This window comes from Vicia villosa, unplaced genomic scaffold (assembly GCF_029867415.1).
Source record: "Vicia villosa cultivar HV-30 ecotype Madison, WI unplaced genomic scaffold, Vvil1.0 ctg.000860F_1_1, whole genome shotgun sequence".
In the NCBI taxonomy this organism is placed as follows: Eukaryota; Viridiplantae; Streptophyta; class Magnoliopsida; order Fabales; family Fabaceae; genus Vicia; species Vicia villosa.
The window spans coordinates 460,530-475,679 of record NW_026705389.1 but is presented as its reverse complement, the minus strand read 5'-3'; the positions used below and the strand labels follow the sequence as shown (position 1 = coordinate 475,679).

The window sequence follows — 15,150 nt, the reverse complement described above, 5'->3', positions numbered from 1 at the left end:
ATAAATGTTAATCTTAACTTATGGAAATAGTTATTTTGAAAATAGTAAAATTAATGGGAATAATATTTTTTCCTAATAATAATAAATACTATTTTTACTGGTTAATAATAAATAAATCTTAAAATAAGATAAAACATATAGTAAAATTTACCTAAAATAATGGGAATAATATTTTTTTCCTAATAATAAATACTAAATAATAAATAAAAAAGTAAAATTACTAAAATAAAATTTTAATATTTAGAAAAATAATAAAAGTTTTCCTTACATTTCCGTTTTCTTTTCTCTACTGAAACTTATTTCAACTAACTCAATTCTACTGACAGTTTTCAATTCTTCCATTTGCTGCTTCTCTATCTCATTACACAATGGCTCCTACCAAACGCCATTTCTCATGCGAAGAAAACGAAGCATCAACTCATCAGAAGAAAGCAAAACAAGTTGTGTTGGAACCGATTTCTTCGTCATCGCGTGTTGTTCTCAATTCTGCTGATTGTGACTTAGGTATTCATCTTTTTCATTCTCACTCACTTCATCAAAATTCATAATCCTCGCTTTAATTTACATTAGTATAATTTTTTTATTTATTTTTGCATGTTTATATATGGTGCTTCTTGATTAATGTTGTTTAATTTACGTTCATTTAAGTTCTTTATTTAAGTTGCGTGTTTATTGTGTTTCATGGTTGATTTTGTTAGATTTCAACATTGAATGCGATGGACTTGTTGGATATGGCCTTAATGAACAAGGGTTTGGTTACTGTTGGTCTGGTGCTAGAGCTACTGTTGGAATAACAAATGGTAGATATTGTTTTGGCTGCACTGTTGTTTCTGCTCAACATGTTGATACAGATGACACTGCTCCTGATCAGCGGCACCTTTGTCGTCTTGGTGTTTCTAGAGGGGTTGATGTTGTTGGAGCTCTTGGTGAGACAAAACATAGTTTTGGTTATGGTGGCACCGGCAAGTTCTCCAATGCCGGGAAGTTTATGAGTTTCGGTGATAAGTTTGGCGTTGGTGATAAAATTGTCTGTTGCATTGATCTTGAGAGTAAACCACTTGCTACTATTGGTTTCTCTAAGAATGGTAAATGGTTAGGTACTGCATTTCAATTTGATGTCACTTCTCTTGGTCTTGGAGCGGATTCTTCTTTCTCAAAGGACTCGCCTTGGGAATGGGCACTTTTTCCGCATGTTCTTTTGAAAAATGTTGAGGTTCGGATGCAGTTCAGTGCTGAACAAAGACTTGTTCCTCAAGAAGGGTTCAGACCTTGGGCCTTGGCAGTTGCAGATGGAAATGCGGTTATGGGACCTTCATTTTCTGACCTAAAGGATTGTGAATTGATGATGCTGGTGGGATTACCGGCTTCAGGCAAGACTACTTGGGCTGAAAAATGGGTGAAAGATCACCCAGAGAAGCGTTATGTTTTGCTTGGCACGAACTTAATTCTTGAACAGATGAAGGTTAGTTTAGCTTCCTAATCATTTTTTTATTATCATTTTTCTATCTTCAATTTTTGCTTAATCTAGTGATGTTCAGGTTCCTGGACTGTTGCGGAAAAACAACTACGGTGAAAGGTTTGATCGTTTGATGGACAAGGCAAGTTCAATGTTCAATGTAATTCTGTCCAGGGCAGCTAACATACCTCGCAATTATATAATTGATCAGACAAATGTGTACAAAAATGCACGCAAGCGTAAGCTTATGCCTTTTGTTGACTATCAAAAGGTAGCTATTTATCTATTTGTTTGTTGGAGTTGGAAAAATAAGTTTACTATAGATTTGATAATATAATATTTTTTCCGTTCCAGATTGCTGTTGTGGTGTTCCCAGAGCCAGAAGAGCTCAAGAGACGGTCTGAAAAAAGATTTAAAGAAATGGGCAAAGAAGTTCCAGTTGATGCTCTGAATAACATGATTGGTATTTTTTTTACCTTTTACTTATTATCTACTGGTGTTTAGTTTATCATATTTTTATTAACTTAAGAATCTTCTTAAGCTTGTTCTGTTATTTTATGACCATGGCAGCTAATTATGTTCTACCTAAAAGCAAGGATTTGCCGAATTCCGATGAATATTTTGATCAGGTATAATAACTTACATTGCTTTTTGTTTATCCGACAATCAAATTATCAAGCATTACTATACTAAAGATTCATTTTTATTTCAAGGTTTTGTTTGTTGAACTAAACCGAGACTCGTCTCAGAAGTATTTGGATCAGATGAAGCAAGATACTCCATCTCTATCTAATAACAACCAGTTAACATTATCGCGCAGAGGTTCTTCTCAGTCTTCTTTCGGGCCTGTATTGCAAAATCAAGGAAGTTCGACAGGTTCTTATCTACTTACAGTTGCTTCTCGATATTGCAGTCTACTTTATTGTATAATTATCTTTAATAATCCCGACGTTATTGCATTTTTGCTCAGGAAGTGGCATTCAACAGTGGAGAGCTCATTGTCCAAACTCTCAAGCCGACTATAGGATGCCTAGTCAAGTTAGTCAGACAAACCTATTTTGCAACTTTCTATTTACTTGTAAAATTTTCAGTGTTGTTAAAAAGCGGATAATATAACTAGCTATTGTTTTGAAATATGATATTTAATACAAAATATTGTCAAAATATTTTCTAAGATCTGCCATTTCCAGCACTGAAACTTTCCCATCTTGGTTATTTCTATCTTGTGGCAACAATGCTAAATTCTAAGGACTTGTTTTCAGGTCGATGCACATGGCCATATGACTGAACCTCAGCTTAGCATGAATCCATTGTCAGGAGGATATCCAAGCAGTCAAATTTCAAATGTTGCAAGACCACCCTATCCTTTTGGACTTTATTCCAATCACGAACCATCTTGTTATCCTAGAGATAATGCTGGTTCCAGTAGAACTTACGGTGACGTCGAAGCATACAGGAATCCTGTTTTGGGTAGCCAGTATAGGCCAAGTACGGCAGGGAACAGCAACATGGGTTTTCCTGGAAGACCTTATGCTTTTAATTATAGTACATATGGAAGACCTTATGTTGAATACAGAGATTTCCAGCCTGAGTTGCCTTCACCAGCCGCAGCCACACGTAGTTATTCTCCTATAATTTCTCTGTTTTTAAGTTATTTTTTTAATCAACGCAATAATAATATGTTGCTATTACATTTCAGCTCCGCTTCCCCCGTATGAAGAACCGGCATTAAGACCTCAACAAGGTGGATTACCTGGTAACGTGCAGTATTCAGGGAGATATGCTTGTCAGTATCCAAAATACTACTACCCTTGAAATTTTCCAGACATTGTATTTGGTAAGTGAAACTCTCAATATCCAATTTTGGATATACAATTTGGCTTAGAGGTGTCAAGTTAAGAACACCAAATATGATGTTGTAATATAAAACAAGAACATTTCAGTCCAATGAAATAACCTCAGAAACAATGTTTGTAGTAAAAAAGATAATGCTGTTTTTATATGTAGCACGTACTCTTACTTAAAAGTGTATTATTGTATTTAAGATTCATAATAAAAACATGAAATGGAGTAATCTTAAAATAATATTTAAGATAAAAATTCACAATATAGGATTTGTTTGGTTTTCATGATACAAAATGGAGAAGTGGTATTTTCTTGCTATTAGTATGTATGATGTTCATTAATTTTCTTGTGTTTTGTGTCATGTGCTTTCTTAATAATTGCAATTCTGTTTGGCTTGGTTTGTTGTCTTATAGGTACGGCCCCGCCAGAGAAAAATCCTGGATGCTTATGGAAGGCTTAAAGGACACAGAGCTTTTGAAGGAAAGCCTGATGTTGATTCAACCGAAACCAGATATGGAAGATAGATAAGTGCGGTGGAAAAACAAGGAAGGATTCATTGTCAAATGTAGCTATGAGAGGTTGGAAGAGTTAAGCTGTGAAGGATTTATTGTAGAGGAAGGTATTCTTAGAGAAATGAGAAAGCTTTGGAGATCCATAGTGCCGAGCTTAATTCATTTATTTGGGTGAAGGGTTTTGCTGAATAGATTGCAAACATGAATGGAGCTTGTTGGAAGAGACATTACTGAGGCAAGACAGTTGTGGTACAAAATCCTTAGATGGCTTGACTTGTATTCAGATCCATCCATAAGTGAGTTCTTTGGCTGAAAATTAATTACAGTTTCGGCTTCAGTTTGGTGTAAAGTTAAGGCAACAGTACCTTAATAATAATAATATATTTGGAAATACTCTCTTACATGGCTTAATATAATTGAGGACACTTGTAACATTTTAATGCACTTCACAATTTCTTTTTTAATTTTAGTAATATTTAAACATATACATCAAACAACAAACATATTTTATTTCTATCATCTTCAATCCTGAGTTGAATTTTCTTACCCGATAATAACCCATATATTCAAATACAAATTTAATGGTTTTTGCTCTTTATTTTCAACAAAAACCATCAAAGCAACATGTTGCAGTGAATGAGGAGAAGACAGCGGATGAGTGGAAGGAAGTGGTTTTACAGTAGCTTCTAACAAACACCATTTCCCATGTGAAGAAGAGGAAGGTGAACTTATCAGAAGAAAACAAAAGAAGTAGAGTTGGAACTCGTCATCACTTGTTGTTCTAAATTTGCTGATTGTGACTTTGGTACTTATTTTTCTATACGTTTTTCAATCTCACTTAGTTCATTAAAATTCAAAACCTTCCCTTTAATTTACATTAATATAATTTATTTATTTATTTAAATTGTATATTTATATATGGTGTTTTTTATTAATGTTTTTTAATTTATTTTAATTTAAATTCTATATTTAAGTTGCATGTTTACTATGTTTCTTAAATGATTGATGTTAGATTTCACTGTTAAAGCAATGAAGGTTTGTATGTTTACCAATGCTGGAAAGTTTTTAAATTATGGTGATAGGTTTGGTGTTGGTGATACAATAGTTTATTGCATAAATTGAGTAAACCTTCTATTTGTTTCTCTAAGAATAATAAATGGTTGGGTGATGTATTTCAATTTGATGTTGGTTCTCTAACTCTTGGAGCTGATTCTTCTTTTCCAAAGGTTTTGCCTTGGGAATGGACACTTTTTCTGCATATTTTATAGAAAATTGTTTGGTTCAAATGCGATTCTCTTAGCTATTGCGGATGGAAATGCGGGACAGATCCTTCATTTTCTTATGAATTGATGATGCTGGTGGAATTACCAACTCCAAGAAAGACTACATGGGCTGAAAAATGGTTGAAAGATCACCCGAAGAAGCATTATGTTTTGCTTGGCACAAACTAAATTCATGAAAAGATGAAGGTTAGTTAACATGTCGGTCATTTTATGGCTATCATTTTTCTATCATCAAATTTTTTCTTAAACCAGTGTTGTTCAGGTTCCTGGACCGATACTAGTACAAAATTCACTTGTTAAGTCGGGTAAAAATGAGGTTTTAGGTAGGGGTGGCAAAACGGGCCCGGCCCGCGGGGAAAGCCCGTTTTACCCGCACTTTTTCGCGGGGCGAGGCAAGGTTTTAGGCCTGCTCTCTTTAATGTGCCCGCCCCGCCCCGCCCCTTTTTTTTTGGGCTTTTGCGGGCATTTGTTTTTTCATAGAATTTTACTATTTTTAGGCCTGAAAAGCCGAATGTCCGCGGGCTTTCCCCGCCCTCACTTTTTTGCGAGACGGGGCAAGGTTTTAGACTCGCACTCTTAAAAAAGCCCGCCCCGCCCCGCCCCGTTTTTTCGCGGGCTTTTACGGAGCGGACTTAAACGGGACGGACATGCCCGTTTGCCACACCTAGTTTTAGGTTAGTTTCATACTGACTTAAGAGTTGCCGTTGTAACAAGTCTGGACCTATTAAGTCGGCTTTGGAACCGATTTAAAACATATAGAGCTTAGGTAGGGTAAACATACAACCGACCTAGCAAATATAGTTCCAATTTTAAAAAAACAAAATTTATTCACCGTAAAAACTATATTTTAAAATTAAAATATTCTATTTTAATTTGTCAACACACCAAGTATTTTTCACATACTCCCCTAACTACAATCTCTATTATTATGCAGACCAAATTAAAAAAAAACCATTTTTATTAATCTGCATATATGATTAAAAGTAGGGGTGGTAAAAACGGGCCCGACCCGCGGGGAAAGCCCGTTTTACCCGCACTTTTTTGCGGGGCGGGGCAAGGTTTTAGGTCCGTTCTCTCTAATGTGTCTGCCCCGCCCCGCCCCGTTTTTTTGTGCGCTTTTGCGGGCATTTGTTTTTTCAAAGAATTTTACTATTTTTAGGTCTAAAAAGTCGAATTTCCGCAGGTTTTCCCCGCCCCGCCCCGCCCTCACTTTTTTGCGAGGCGGGGTAAGGTTTTAGACTCGCACTCTTAAAAAAGCCCGCCCCGCCCCGCCCCGCCCTGTTTTTTCGCGGGATTTTGCGGGGCGGGTCTAAACGGGGCGGGCATGCCCGTTTGCCACCCCTAATTAAAAGCCAACACTAATATCAAGCTACATATCACATCTTTACTTCCCTTATTTGTCTCATTTGTCTCACACACATAAGCCTTAAAAAATAAGGGTTAATAGCTATTTACCCCCTGCTATATAGGGCTTTTACGTAAAACCCCCATGTAAAAAAAAAGTCACATGGATGACCCTAAAATTTGGAAAAAGTCACTTTAAAACCTTTTCCAGGCCAAGTCACCCAAAATGCTGATGTGTCAATGTTTTTATGATTTTTCCATTTTTTTTTAAATGTCACTTGTGTTTAGTCAGTTTTGCTTGGACATTTTTACCCTCACGTTTGAATCAAAACCTAATCCCAAAAAAACTATTCACTTATCTTTCCTTCCCCTCATTGTTGTTCAATCTAAACCCTAAATCTACCTAACCCAGTTTCTTGATAATGCATAGTTTAGATTTAATAGATTAACTTAATCAAAATGGAAAAAGGATTAGGGATTTGGGATGACAAGTATCACATTCTTCCTCTTCTCCCTCTTCGGAAAGAATGGTGCCAAATTCATCTTCATCAACTCACGACGCAGCGACGGTCATCCCCTCCCCGGCGCAACATCGGAAAATTCTACTCCTCACCAACTTTGATTTAAAACACGACCACCATAACTATGACGGTCTCATCCCCCCTCTTCCAAGCCTACTTGTTCATCTCTCTTCAGTCCTCTCATCTCAGTTCATATTTGACCCAAACACGAAACAAAACCTCAGGTATTTTCACCTTTTCCTCCTCTTGCAATATGTTCTTCATCTTCATTGTGTTCGGCGTAATCTGGTTGAGCTGAGAAAGCTTGAGGATGAGAACAGAGCGAGCAAAGCTGTGAATCTCCGCATCTTCAATTTTTTTCTAATTTTGTCAGTTATAGCTTGTAGAGAAGGTGTTTGATGTTTGGTCTTTGGAGTGTGCTTCAAAATGAAGCGAGTGCAGAGGGGAAGATAGTGATTTTCATGGAATGTGTAATGAAGAAGAAGATGGTATTATGCTTTTTGTGTGGTTGTTAATTTTGCAGTAAGGATGGTTTGCTGGTGTTGAGAGGTGTGGTGGTGGCTCATGATTGAGAGAGAAACTGACTATTATGATTTATGTTTGGAGGTTGAAAAAGTGGTATTTGAGTTTGTGAGATGATGATGGTTGTTTTGAAGTGAAGAAATGGTGGTTTCACCATTCTGTTGTTGTGAGGGTAAAAATGTCCAAGAAAAACTGCCTAAACACATGTGGCATTTAAAAAAAATGGAAAAATCATAAAAACATTGACACATCAGTATTTTGGGTGACTTGGCCTGGAAAAAATTTTAAAAGTGACTTTTTCCAAATTTTAGGATCATCCATATGACTTTTTTTTTACATGGAATTTTTCGTATACGCCCCATATAACATGAGGTAAATAACTGTTAACCCAAAAAAATAAAGTATCATCTAAAAGGGCAAACAAAATCATAACACACATAACTTTCTGATCGTACCTGATCAGAAGAATCGTCAAGGCAGCATAATCTGGCTTGGAGAGCAAGATGGGGGGGGGGGGGGTACCTGCAAGGTTCTCCGATGCTTAAGTTAGTAGCTATCAGAGAATGAGGGTTGAGAGTGAAGGATGGAATACCTGACCCTCTAGTGAAAGAGGGTATTTATAGCCCCCAGCGCTGGGCCAAGGTTCCCTAATTGGGCCAAATCCAATTGGAGGCCCACGTGCTAGGGAACTGCCAGAACGTCCCGTGCTAGGGCTGAGTCAGCAGGAGACTCATGTTCTGGATGAGCATGGCGTAGGGTTCGGAGATGGTTGACCAAATCCTTCGCTGAAGCGTGACGTGTGGTCTTCGCGCGTGGATAACCCGTGACGGTTATCAAGTAAATGGGCCCAAATGATTTGGGCCTGCTCGGCTGGTGAGAAGAGCTGGGCCTGCTCGGCCAAGTCTAGAACAGGAGCCCCCCAAGTCATTAGTCTTATGAGGGTGATGACTTTGACCAAGAGGCTAGCCGAGCAAGAGTACGAGCAATGGTCTTCAACAGTGGGCTCCTCGCATGCTTAGGTCGACGGGAAGAGGAGTTGCTGCCGGTTATAAGACCAAATGGTGGTCGGCCGGTGCCCATGGGAACCGGGGAGGCGACTGTCCCTTGGTTTCCACTTGACACGTTTCGGTTACTTCTTGTCAGCATGACTGACAGGTGGCAGCTGTGGAGATTGCCATTATTGCTGCGCCGTTTTTAAGCATGAAAGTTGACTGCGCCCTTTGGGTTCCCCAAGTTGTTTCATGACACGTGGCCTTTTTTTGTGGATGGAGCCGCCTTGGGGTGTAGGCAATGATGGAGCCTCCTAGGCTGTCTAGGCCATCATGACACCCTTTGGCCTTCTTTTCCTATATAAGGAGTGAGGAGATCACTCATTTGTCACTTAACATTTTTCAAACCTTCAAGATTCGTTCACTGTTCTCCTCTTCGTCTCGTACATATCTTCTCCGCTCCTTCAAGTAAGTTCCTCGTCTTCTTCTTGCTTTTATTTAAGTTTTATGTTTTAGCTTTGAACGCGGCGGGCAGGATTGATGAGTGTATCGAGCAAGGTTCATGAGTTTGCCGAGTAGTTCTAGGAGATCGTTATTTTTCCCATGCGTTTGCCGAGTGAGATTTGAGTGAGCGGGGCAAGAATAGTTGAATGAGACGTCTAGCCTTTAGATTTAATCAAGAATAGTTTGAATGTGATGAGCGAAGGAGGTTGCATGCCTCAGTTAGGGTATGAGTTTGCCGGAGAGCTAGATGCACTTACCGTCCATCGCTGTACGTGGTGACTTTATTTTGCGGGCGCTTGTAATTTAGTTCGTCGGTATTCGGTGGTAGGCGGGATTCTTTCCTCGTCTCTTGTCCTCGCCCTTTCACTTGACTTGCGGTGGAAGGGTGGATTTGACCAGTCGAATTCACTGTTTCCTCTGCTTTTCAGGTAAATGGCCGACGAGAACAAAGATGATATCGTCTTCGATATATCAGACGGGGACGAAGCTGTTGGTTGCTCGCAAGACGAGGGCATTCCCATCGTCGAGACTTCCCCGAGGGAACTTGAGGAATGGGTGGCCGTTGCTCCGAGGACGATTGCGTCGCGTTTCTCGACGCGTCCTAAGGAAGCCTTTAATGTCATCGAGGATCTTGACCAGGACGAGGAGCCTTCTTGGGGAGCCTTTGTGCCTAAGTCTCACCAGAGGATCTGCTCGCAATTCCCTGGCCCTCGTTTCTCTATGTATGAGTTCGTCTTCAAGGAGGTTGGTCTTCGGCTCCCTTTCACTCATTTGCAACGGAGCGTCTTCGGTTGGTTGCGCTTGTGCCCGTCCCAGCTTCATCCCAACGCCTTTGCGTTCCTAAGGGCCTTTGAAATTGTATGTGGGTTCTTGGAGGTCGAAGCGACTCTGCCTCTTTTCTTTAGAGTGTTTCATTTGCAGAGGTTGCGCAATCCGGACGGCAAGTGGAGTTGGGTGTCTTTTAAGCAGCCGAAGAAGTTGTTCGCCATTTATCAGGACTCTATCAAGCATTTCAAGAGTCGGTATTTTATGATCAAGCCACTCACTCCTGAGGCCGAGAACCACTTGTTCGAGGAACGCGAGTATATTCAGGACGCGGTGAAGAGAGTGGGCCCATCTGCTCGGTTCCCGTTGGAGTGGCAGCCTGATCACTTCGAGCGTGGGACCGACTATTATATCTTCCGGGATGAGGATCTCAACGAGCACGATACAGGGGGGTATCAGCGGCTCGCTTCTTTCGTGGACGGGTTTAGACCGGCAGTATGTACATATCCCAACGGGGATCCCTTATTCGAGGAAGATGGAGGTCCTATGCTGGAGCCTCGATATATCAACACAAAAGCCGTCCTCGAGTGCGGAAGTTACGGGGATGCGATGATTTTTTTAGGTGAGATAGCTATTTCTTGTTCGAACGATATCCCTTTGGTTCTAATTCTTTATTTTGCAGGAAAAATGGCCGACCTGCATGACAAGGTTGTGAAGATGAGGGCAAATAACAAGGCGGCCGTCAAGCTTACCGTGAAGCGGACTCGGGTCGAGGAGGTTAAAGCGGCTGCTGCGGGCGCCCCTGACGGTGGCTCCCCCTCGTCGATTGGGACGACTTCGAGTGGTTCTCCGGCCGGGAAAAAACAAAAGAATGAAGGGACCCCGGAACTTCGCCCTCTTATCAACGACAACCCTTCCGAGGATGACATAGTGCTGCCTTCTTGTACTTTGCACAGGGGGGTTTTCTCAAAGAGGAATGTGCTTCTTGAGCGCGAGGAGGTGAGGCATATAGTCTTGCGAGACCGGGTGGCCCGAGATAAGGACTTGTCTGAGGATCTTGAGGGGATGATGAGGGTGGCCGCCTTGGCTTTGGCCCTCAATGCTCAAAGGGTCTGTCCTCAGAAGGACTATGATGCTCTGCAGACCAAATACGACGAGCTAGAGCATGAGTTTGAAAATTACAAAGATAAGTATGAGGTCCAAAGCGGCATTGTTGAAGACCTCTGTAAAGAGCAGGACAAGGTCAGGACCTTGGAGGCCGAGGGAAAACGGCTCCGTGAGCGAGTTGCTGAGTTAGAGAGGTCTCATCTCCCTTCTGCCGAGGAAGATGAAGACGAGAAGGCCTTGGCGACCCGCTCCCAGCTTCTGGGCAAGGTGAGGGAGCTGGAGGTCGACTGTGTTGCTACCCTGGGGGTTGGACGCTGGATCAGCTGAAAGTCCTCAATCCGCGCTTGGTGACGAAGGGCATCGGTCCGTACAATAAGGTCGTGGATGGGCGGATTGAGTCAAATCCGGAGTTCGAAGACTGGGAAGATGAGCAGGAGGCCCAGGGTGAGGACAACGGTGCCGAGGAGGAAGATGGCGACATCTGATCTGTTTCTTTTTATTTGTGGCCTGTGTGCCAATGTTTTTGTGGCCTGCGTGCCAAAGTAAAGTTAGTTGGGCGATGCCCGGATAATTTTTTGTAATATTTGGATATCTCCGGCCAGTTTGGTCGGTTTTAAATACTATTCTGCATTTTATGTTCCAATTTTTATTTGCGCTTATCTGATGTTTATTGTCGAATATTTATGTTTGTGCTCGACCGAGGTTTATAGCCCGGGCGTGTGGTGTACGGTCCGGGTGCGCAGAGTAGGTGTGCGCTATAAGCGAGCTCGAAACCGCGGTCGGGGCCACGTGCTCGCGGCGTGAACGATCCCATCGCGAGCTGGGGTTCTGCCGTGCAGGTACTTCCGCGGTGGGTCTGTATGTAAGGCCCGCTGCGTAGTCGGTTTCGCCTCCCGATAGGGGGTATCCGACTGATGCTGTCATGGAGCATACGCGCTTGTACCATGGCGCGAGTCATTGCCCAGCCTTTCCTCGTGTTCGCTACGAGCGTCCGGGTAGCATTAGGTTGTTTCTAACTGTAATAGCGTCTGAGTTTTTCAGCATTCCAAGGTCGAGCAAGTTTTTCGCCGAGAAGGTTCTCGAGGTAATACGCACCGTTTTCGGTTTTATCGTAAACTCGGTATGGGCCTTCCCAGTTCGGGGTTAGTTTGCCCTCGCGCGAATCTTTCATGTTTCTGCGGAGCACTAAGTCTCCGATTTCGAATTCGCGCTTGATAATTTTAGTGCTATGGCGTAAGGCTATCTGTTGTTTCAATTTCGCTTCTCGGAGGGAAGATCCTGTTCGGATTTCCTCAACCATGTCGAGCTCTTCCCTCATAGCTTCGTCGTTGAGTTTCTCCTCGAGAGGTGACTCGGTCCGACGAGAGGGTTCTCGGATCTCCACGGGGATCACGGCTTCGGTGCCATAGGTTAACCTGAACGGTGTTTCGCCTGTACTCGAATGTGGGGTCGTCCTGTATGCCCAAAGGACGCTGTGTAGCTCTTCGACCCAAGCCTTTTTCGCCTCGCCCAACCTTCTCTTTAGTCCACGGAGAATGACCCGGTTGGCGGCTTCAGCTTGCCCGTTCGTTTGGGGGTGCTCGACCGAAGTGAAGTGCTGTTTCGTCCCGAGTTTGGCCACAAACTCCTGGAATTTTCTGTCCGTGAATTGGGTGCCGTTATCGGTTATGATCGCCTGTGGCCCCCCGAATCGAGCAAGTATGTTCTGCTTATAAAAGCGGAGTACATTTTGGGACGTGATTTTAGCGAGCGCTTCAGCTTCTATCCATTTTGTGAAGTAATCCACAGCGACCACTAGGTATTTATTCTGGTAAGACCCGACCGGGAAAGGTCCGAGGAGGTCCATTCCCCAGGTGGAGAAAGGCCAAGGCGAGGAGAGAGATTTAAGCTCGTTCGGGGGAGCCAGGTGCATGTCGGCATGACGCTGACATTTGTCGCATTTCTGGACATATTCTTTGGCGTCTTGCTGCATGGTCGGCCAATAGTAGCCGGCTCTGAGGGCTTTCCTCGCTAGTGATCGTCCGCCGAGGTGTTGACGTTGATCCCTTCGTGAAGCTCTTGGAGTACCACGAGTGCTTGCGAGGCGTCGATGCATTTAAGGAGAGGGATGGAGAAGCCTCGTCGGTATAGTTTGTTTTCGATGATAGTGTACGAACAAGCTCGTCTCTTAATCGCTGAAGCTTCCTTCGCGTCAGCGGGAAGTTCGTCTTTCGTGAGGAAGTTATATATTGGGGTCATCCAGCAATGGTCCTCCCCGATAGCGAATATTTGTAGAGCTCGCGCGTTTTCGCCTATGCTCGGTCTGGGTAGGGTTTCCTGGATTACCGACTTGTTTCCCCCTTTCTTTCTTGTGCTCGCAAGTTTGGATAATATGTCGGCACGCGAGTTGTGTTCTCGGGGAATATGCTCGACTTTTGCTTTGACGAATTTTTTCATCTTATCCTTGACGAGCGTGAGGTACTCGGAGAGTACGTCGTTTTTGGCTTGATAATCACCGCTGATGTGGGACGCGACGAGTTGGGAGTCCGTGTAGATCTTGACCTCCCGCGCGCCCACGTCCTCGGCAAGTCTCAGGCCTGCAAGGAGGGCTTCGTACTCGGCCTGGTTGTTCGACGTGTTGAAAGATAGGACTAAGGATACTTCGATGATGAGTCCTTCGTCGTTTTCTAAGATAATGCCTGCCCCGCTTCCTGAACTGCTTGAGGCGCCATCTACGTAGATGGTCCATTTGTTCTTGTTCGGGTCCGGGGAGTCGGTGATCGAGGTCATCTCTGCTACGAAGTCTGCTAACGCCTGAGCTTTTAATGCCCTCCTACTTTCGTACTGTACGTCGAACTCCGAAAGCTCGAGGGACCATCTCAGCATTCTGCCGGCCATGTCTGGTCGGCTGAGGAGTTACTTGATAGGTTGATCTGTTCGAACGAAGATGGTGTGGGCGAGGAAATAGTATCGCAGCCTTCTGGCCGCTATCACTAGGGCCATGGCGATTTTCTCGATCTGTTGGTATCGCACCTCGGGTCCTTGTAGGGCTTTGCTGGTGAAATATACGGGTTTTTGCCCGTCTTCGGTTTCTCGGATCAAAGCCGCGCTGACTGCTTCGTTTGAAACGGCTAAGTAAAGGTACAGAGGCTCGTTGTCATGGGGTCGAGAAAGGACGGGCGGTTTGGAGAGCACTTGCTTGAGATGTGAAAGTGCTTGCTCGCATTCCTCGGACCATTCAAAAGCCGCTTCTTTGCGTAGCAGTTTAAAGAAAGGGAGGGCGTGTTGGGCGGATTTCGCGACGAAACGAGATAGTGCGGTGAGCATCCCGTTTAGGACTTGGATGGATTTTTTATTGTTAGGAGTGGGGAGTTCAGAGAATTCTCGGCATTTATCCGGGTTGGCCTCTATTCCCCATTCGGTCAAATAGAAACCGAGGAATTTGCCTGCTCGGACGCCGAAGGTGCACTTCTCCGGGTTGAAGCGCATCTTGCAGGACCTGGCCCGCTCAAATACCCGCTCGAGATGGGAGGTGTGGTCGGTGTCTTCTCGAGATTTGACGATCATATCGTCCATGTATACCTCGAGAGTATCGCCGATCTCTCCTCGGAACACTTTATTCATCATCCGTTGATATGTGGACCCAACGTTTTTGAGGCCGAAGGGCATTACGTTGTAGTAATAGTTGCCCGACTCGGTCATAAACTCTGTGCACTGTTTGTCGCTCCTCGCCATGGGGATCTGGTTGTAACTTGAATAAGCATCCATAAAAGACAATAGTTTATAGCCGGCCGAGTTGTCGACCAGTCTATCAATGTTAGGTAAAGGATAGGCGTCTTTTGGACATGCCCGGTTAACATCAGTGTAATCAACACACATTCTCCATTTTCCATTAGATTTCTTAACAAGTACAACGTTTGAGAGCCAAGTTGAATACTTGGCCTCGGAAATAAAATTTTCCTCTAGGAGGTCTTTTACAGCTTTCTCGGCAGCCTCCGCTTTCTCGGGAGACTGCCGACGCCTACGTTGAACTACGGCCTTCGCGGCTGGATCGATGGAGAGGTGGTGGCAGGCGACCTCGGGGTCGAGTCCGGGCATTTCTGCGGCGCTCCAGGCGAATAAGTCGGCATTGGCTCGAAGGCAGGCCACGAGCTGCTTCCTCGGTAGGCCTGGGATGCCCTTACCAATCTTTACCACTTTGTCGGGGTTGTCGCCCAAGGGGACAAGCTCGAAATCTTCGTCTGGGACAGGTCGGACGGGATGAGGTGCCTTTGATCGCGTCTCTTCCCCGATCTTCAGTTCTTCTTCTGTAAACCGTGCATC

At 43.6% G+C, this 15,150-nt stretch overlaps 1 protein-coding gene across 1 annotated transcript; it reads left to right on the top strand.

Annotated features, from left to right (window-relative positions):
* Positions 1 to 368: 368 nt before the first annotated feature.
* On the top strand, positions 369 to 5,264 carry LOC131631749 (uncharacterized). Its single transcript, XM_058902514.1, has 12 exons — positions 369 to 504; positions 699 to 1,462; positions 1,539 to 1,727; positions 1,811 to 1,919; positions 2,027 to 2,085; positions 2,170 to 2,332; positions 2,427 to 2,494; positions 2,719 to 3,073; positions 3,156 to 3,242; positions 4,826 to 4,848; positions 4,962 to 5,039; positions 5,082 to 5,264. Exons 1-12 carry the CDS (start codon positions 369 to 371, stop codon positions 5,262 to 5,264), a joined length of 2,214 nt encoding a protein of 737 aa, XP_058758497.1.
* The last annotated feature ends 9,886 nt before the right edge of the window (positions 5,265 to 15,150 follow it).

Excerpts from the sequence above, each read along its gene's own strand:
- LOC131631749 (XM_058902514.1), top strand. The coding sequence starts at position 369 with ATGGCTCCTACCAAACGCCATTTCTCATGCGAAGAAAACGAAGCATCA. Across the intron at positions 1,463-1,538 it reads TAATTCTTGAACAGATGAAG|GTTCCTGGACTGTTGCGGAA; the intron begins GTTAGTTTAGCT and ends AGTGATGTTCAG. Across the intron at positions 2,333-2,426 it reads AAATCAAGGAAGTTCGACAG|GAAGTGGCATTCAACAGTGG; the intron begins GTTCTTATCTAC and ends ATTTTTGCTCAG.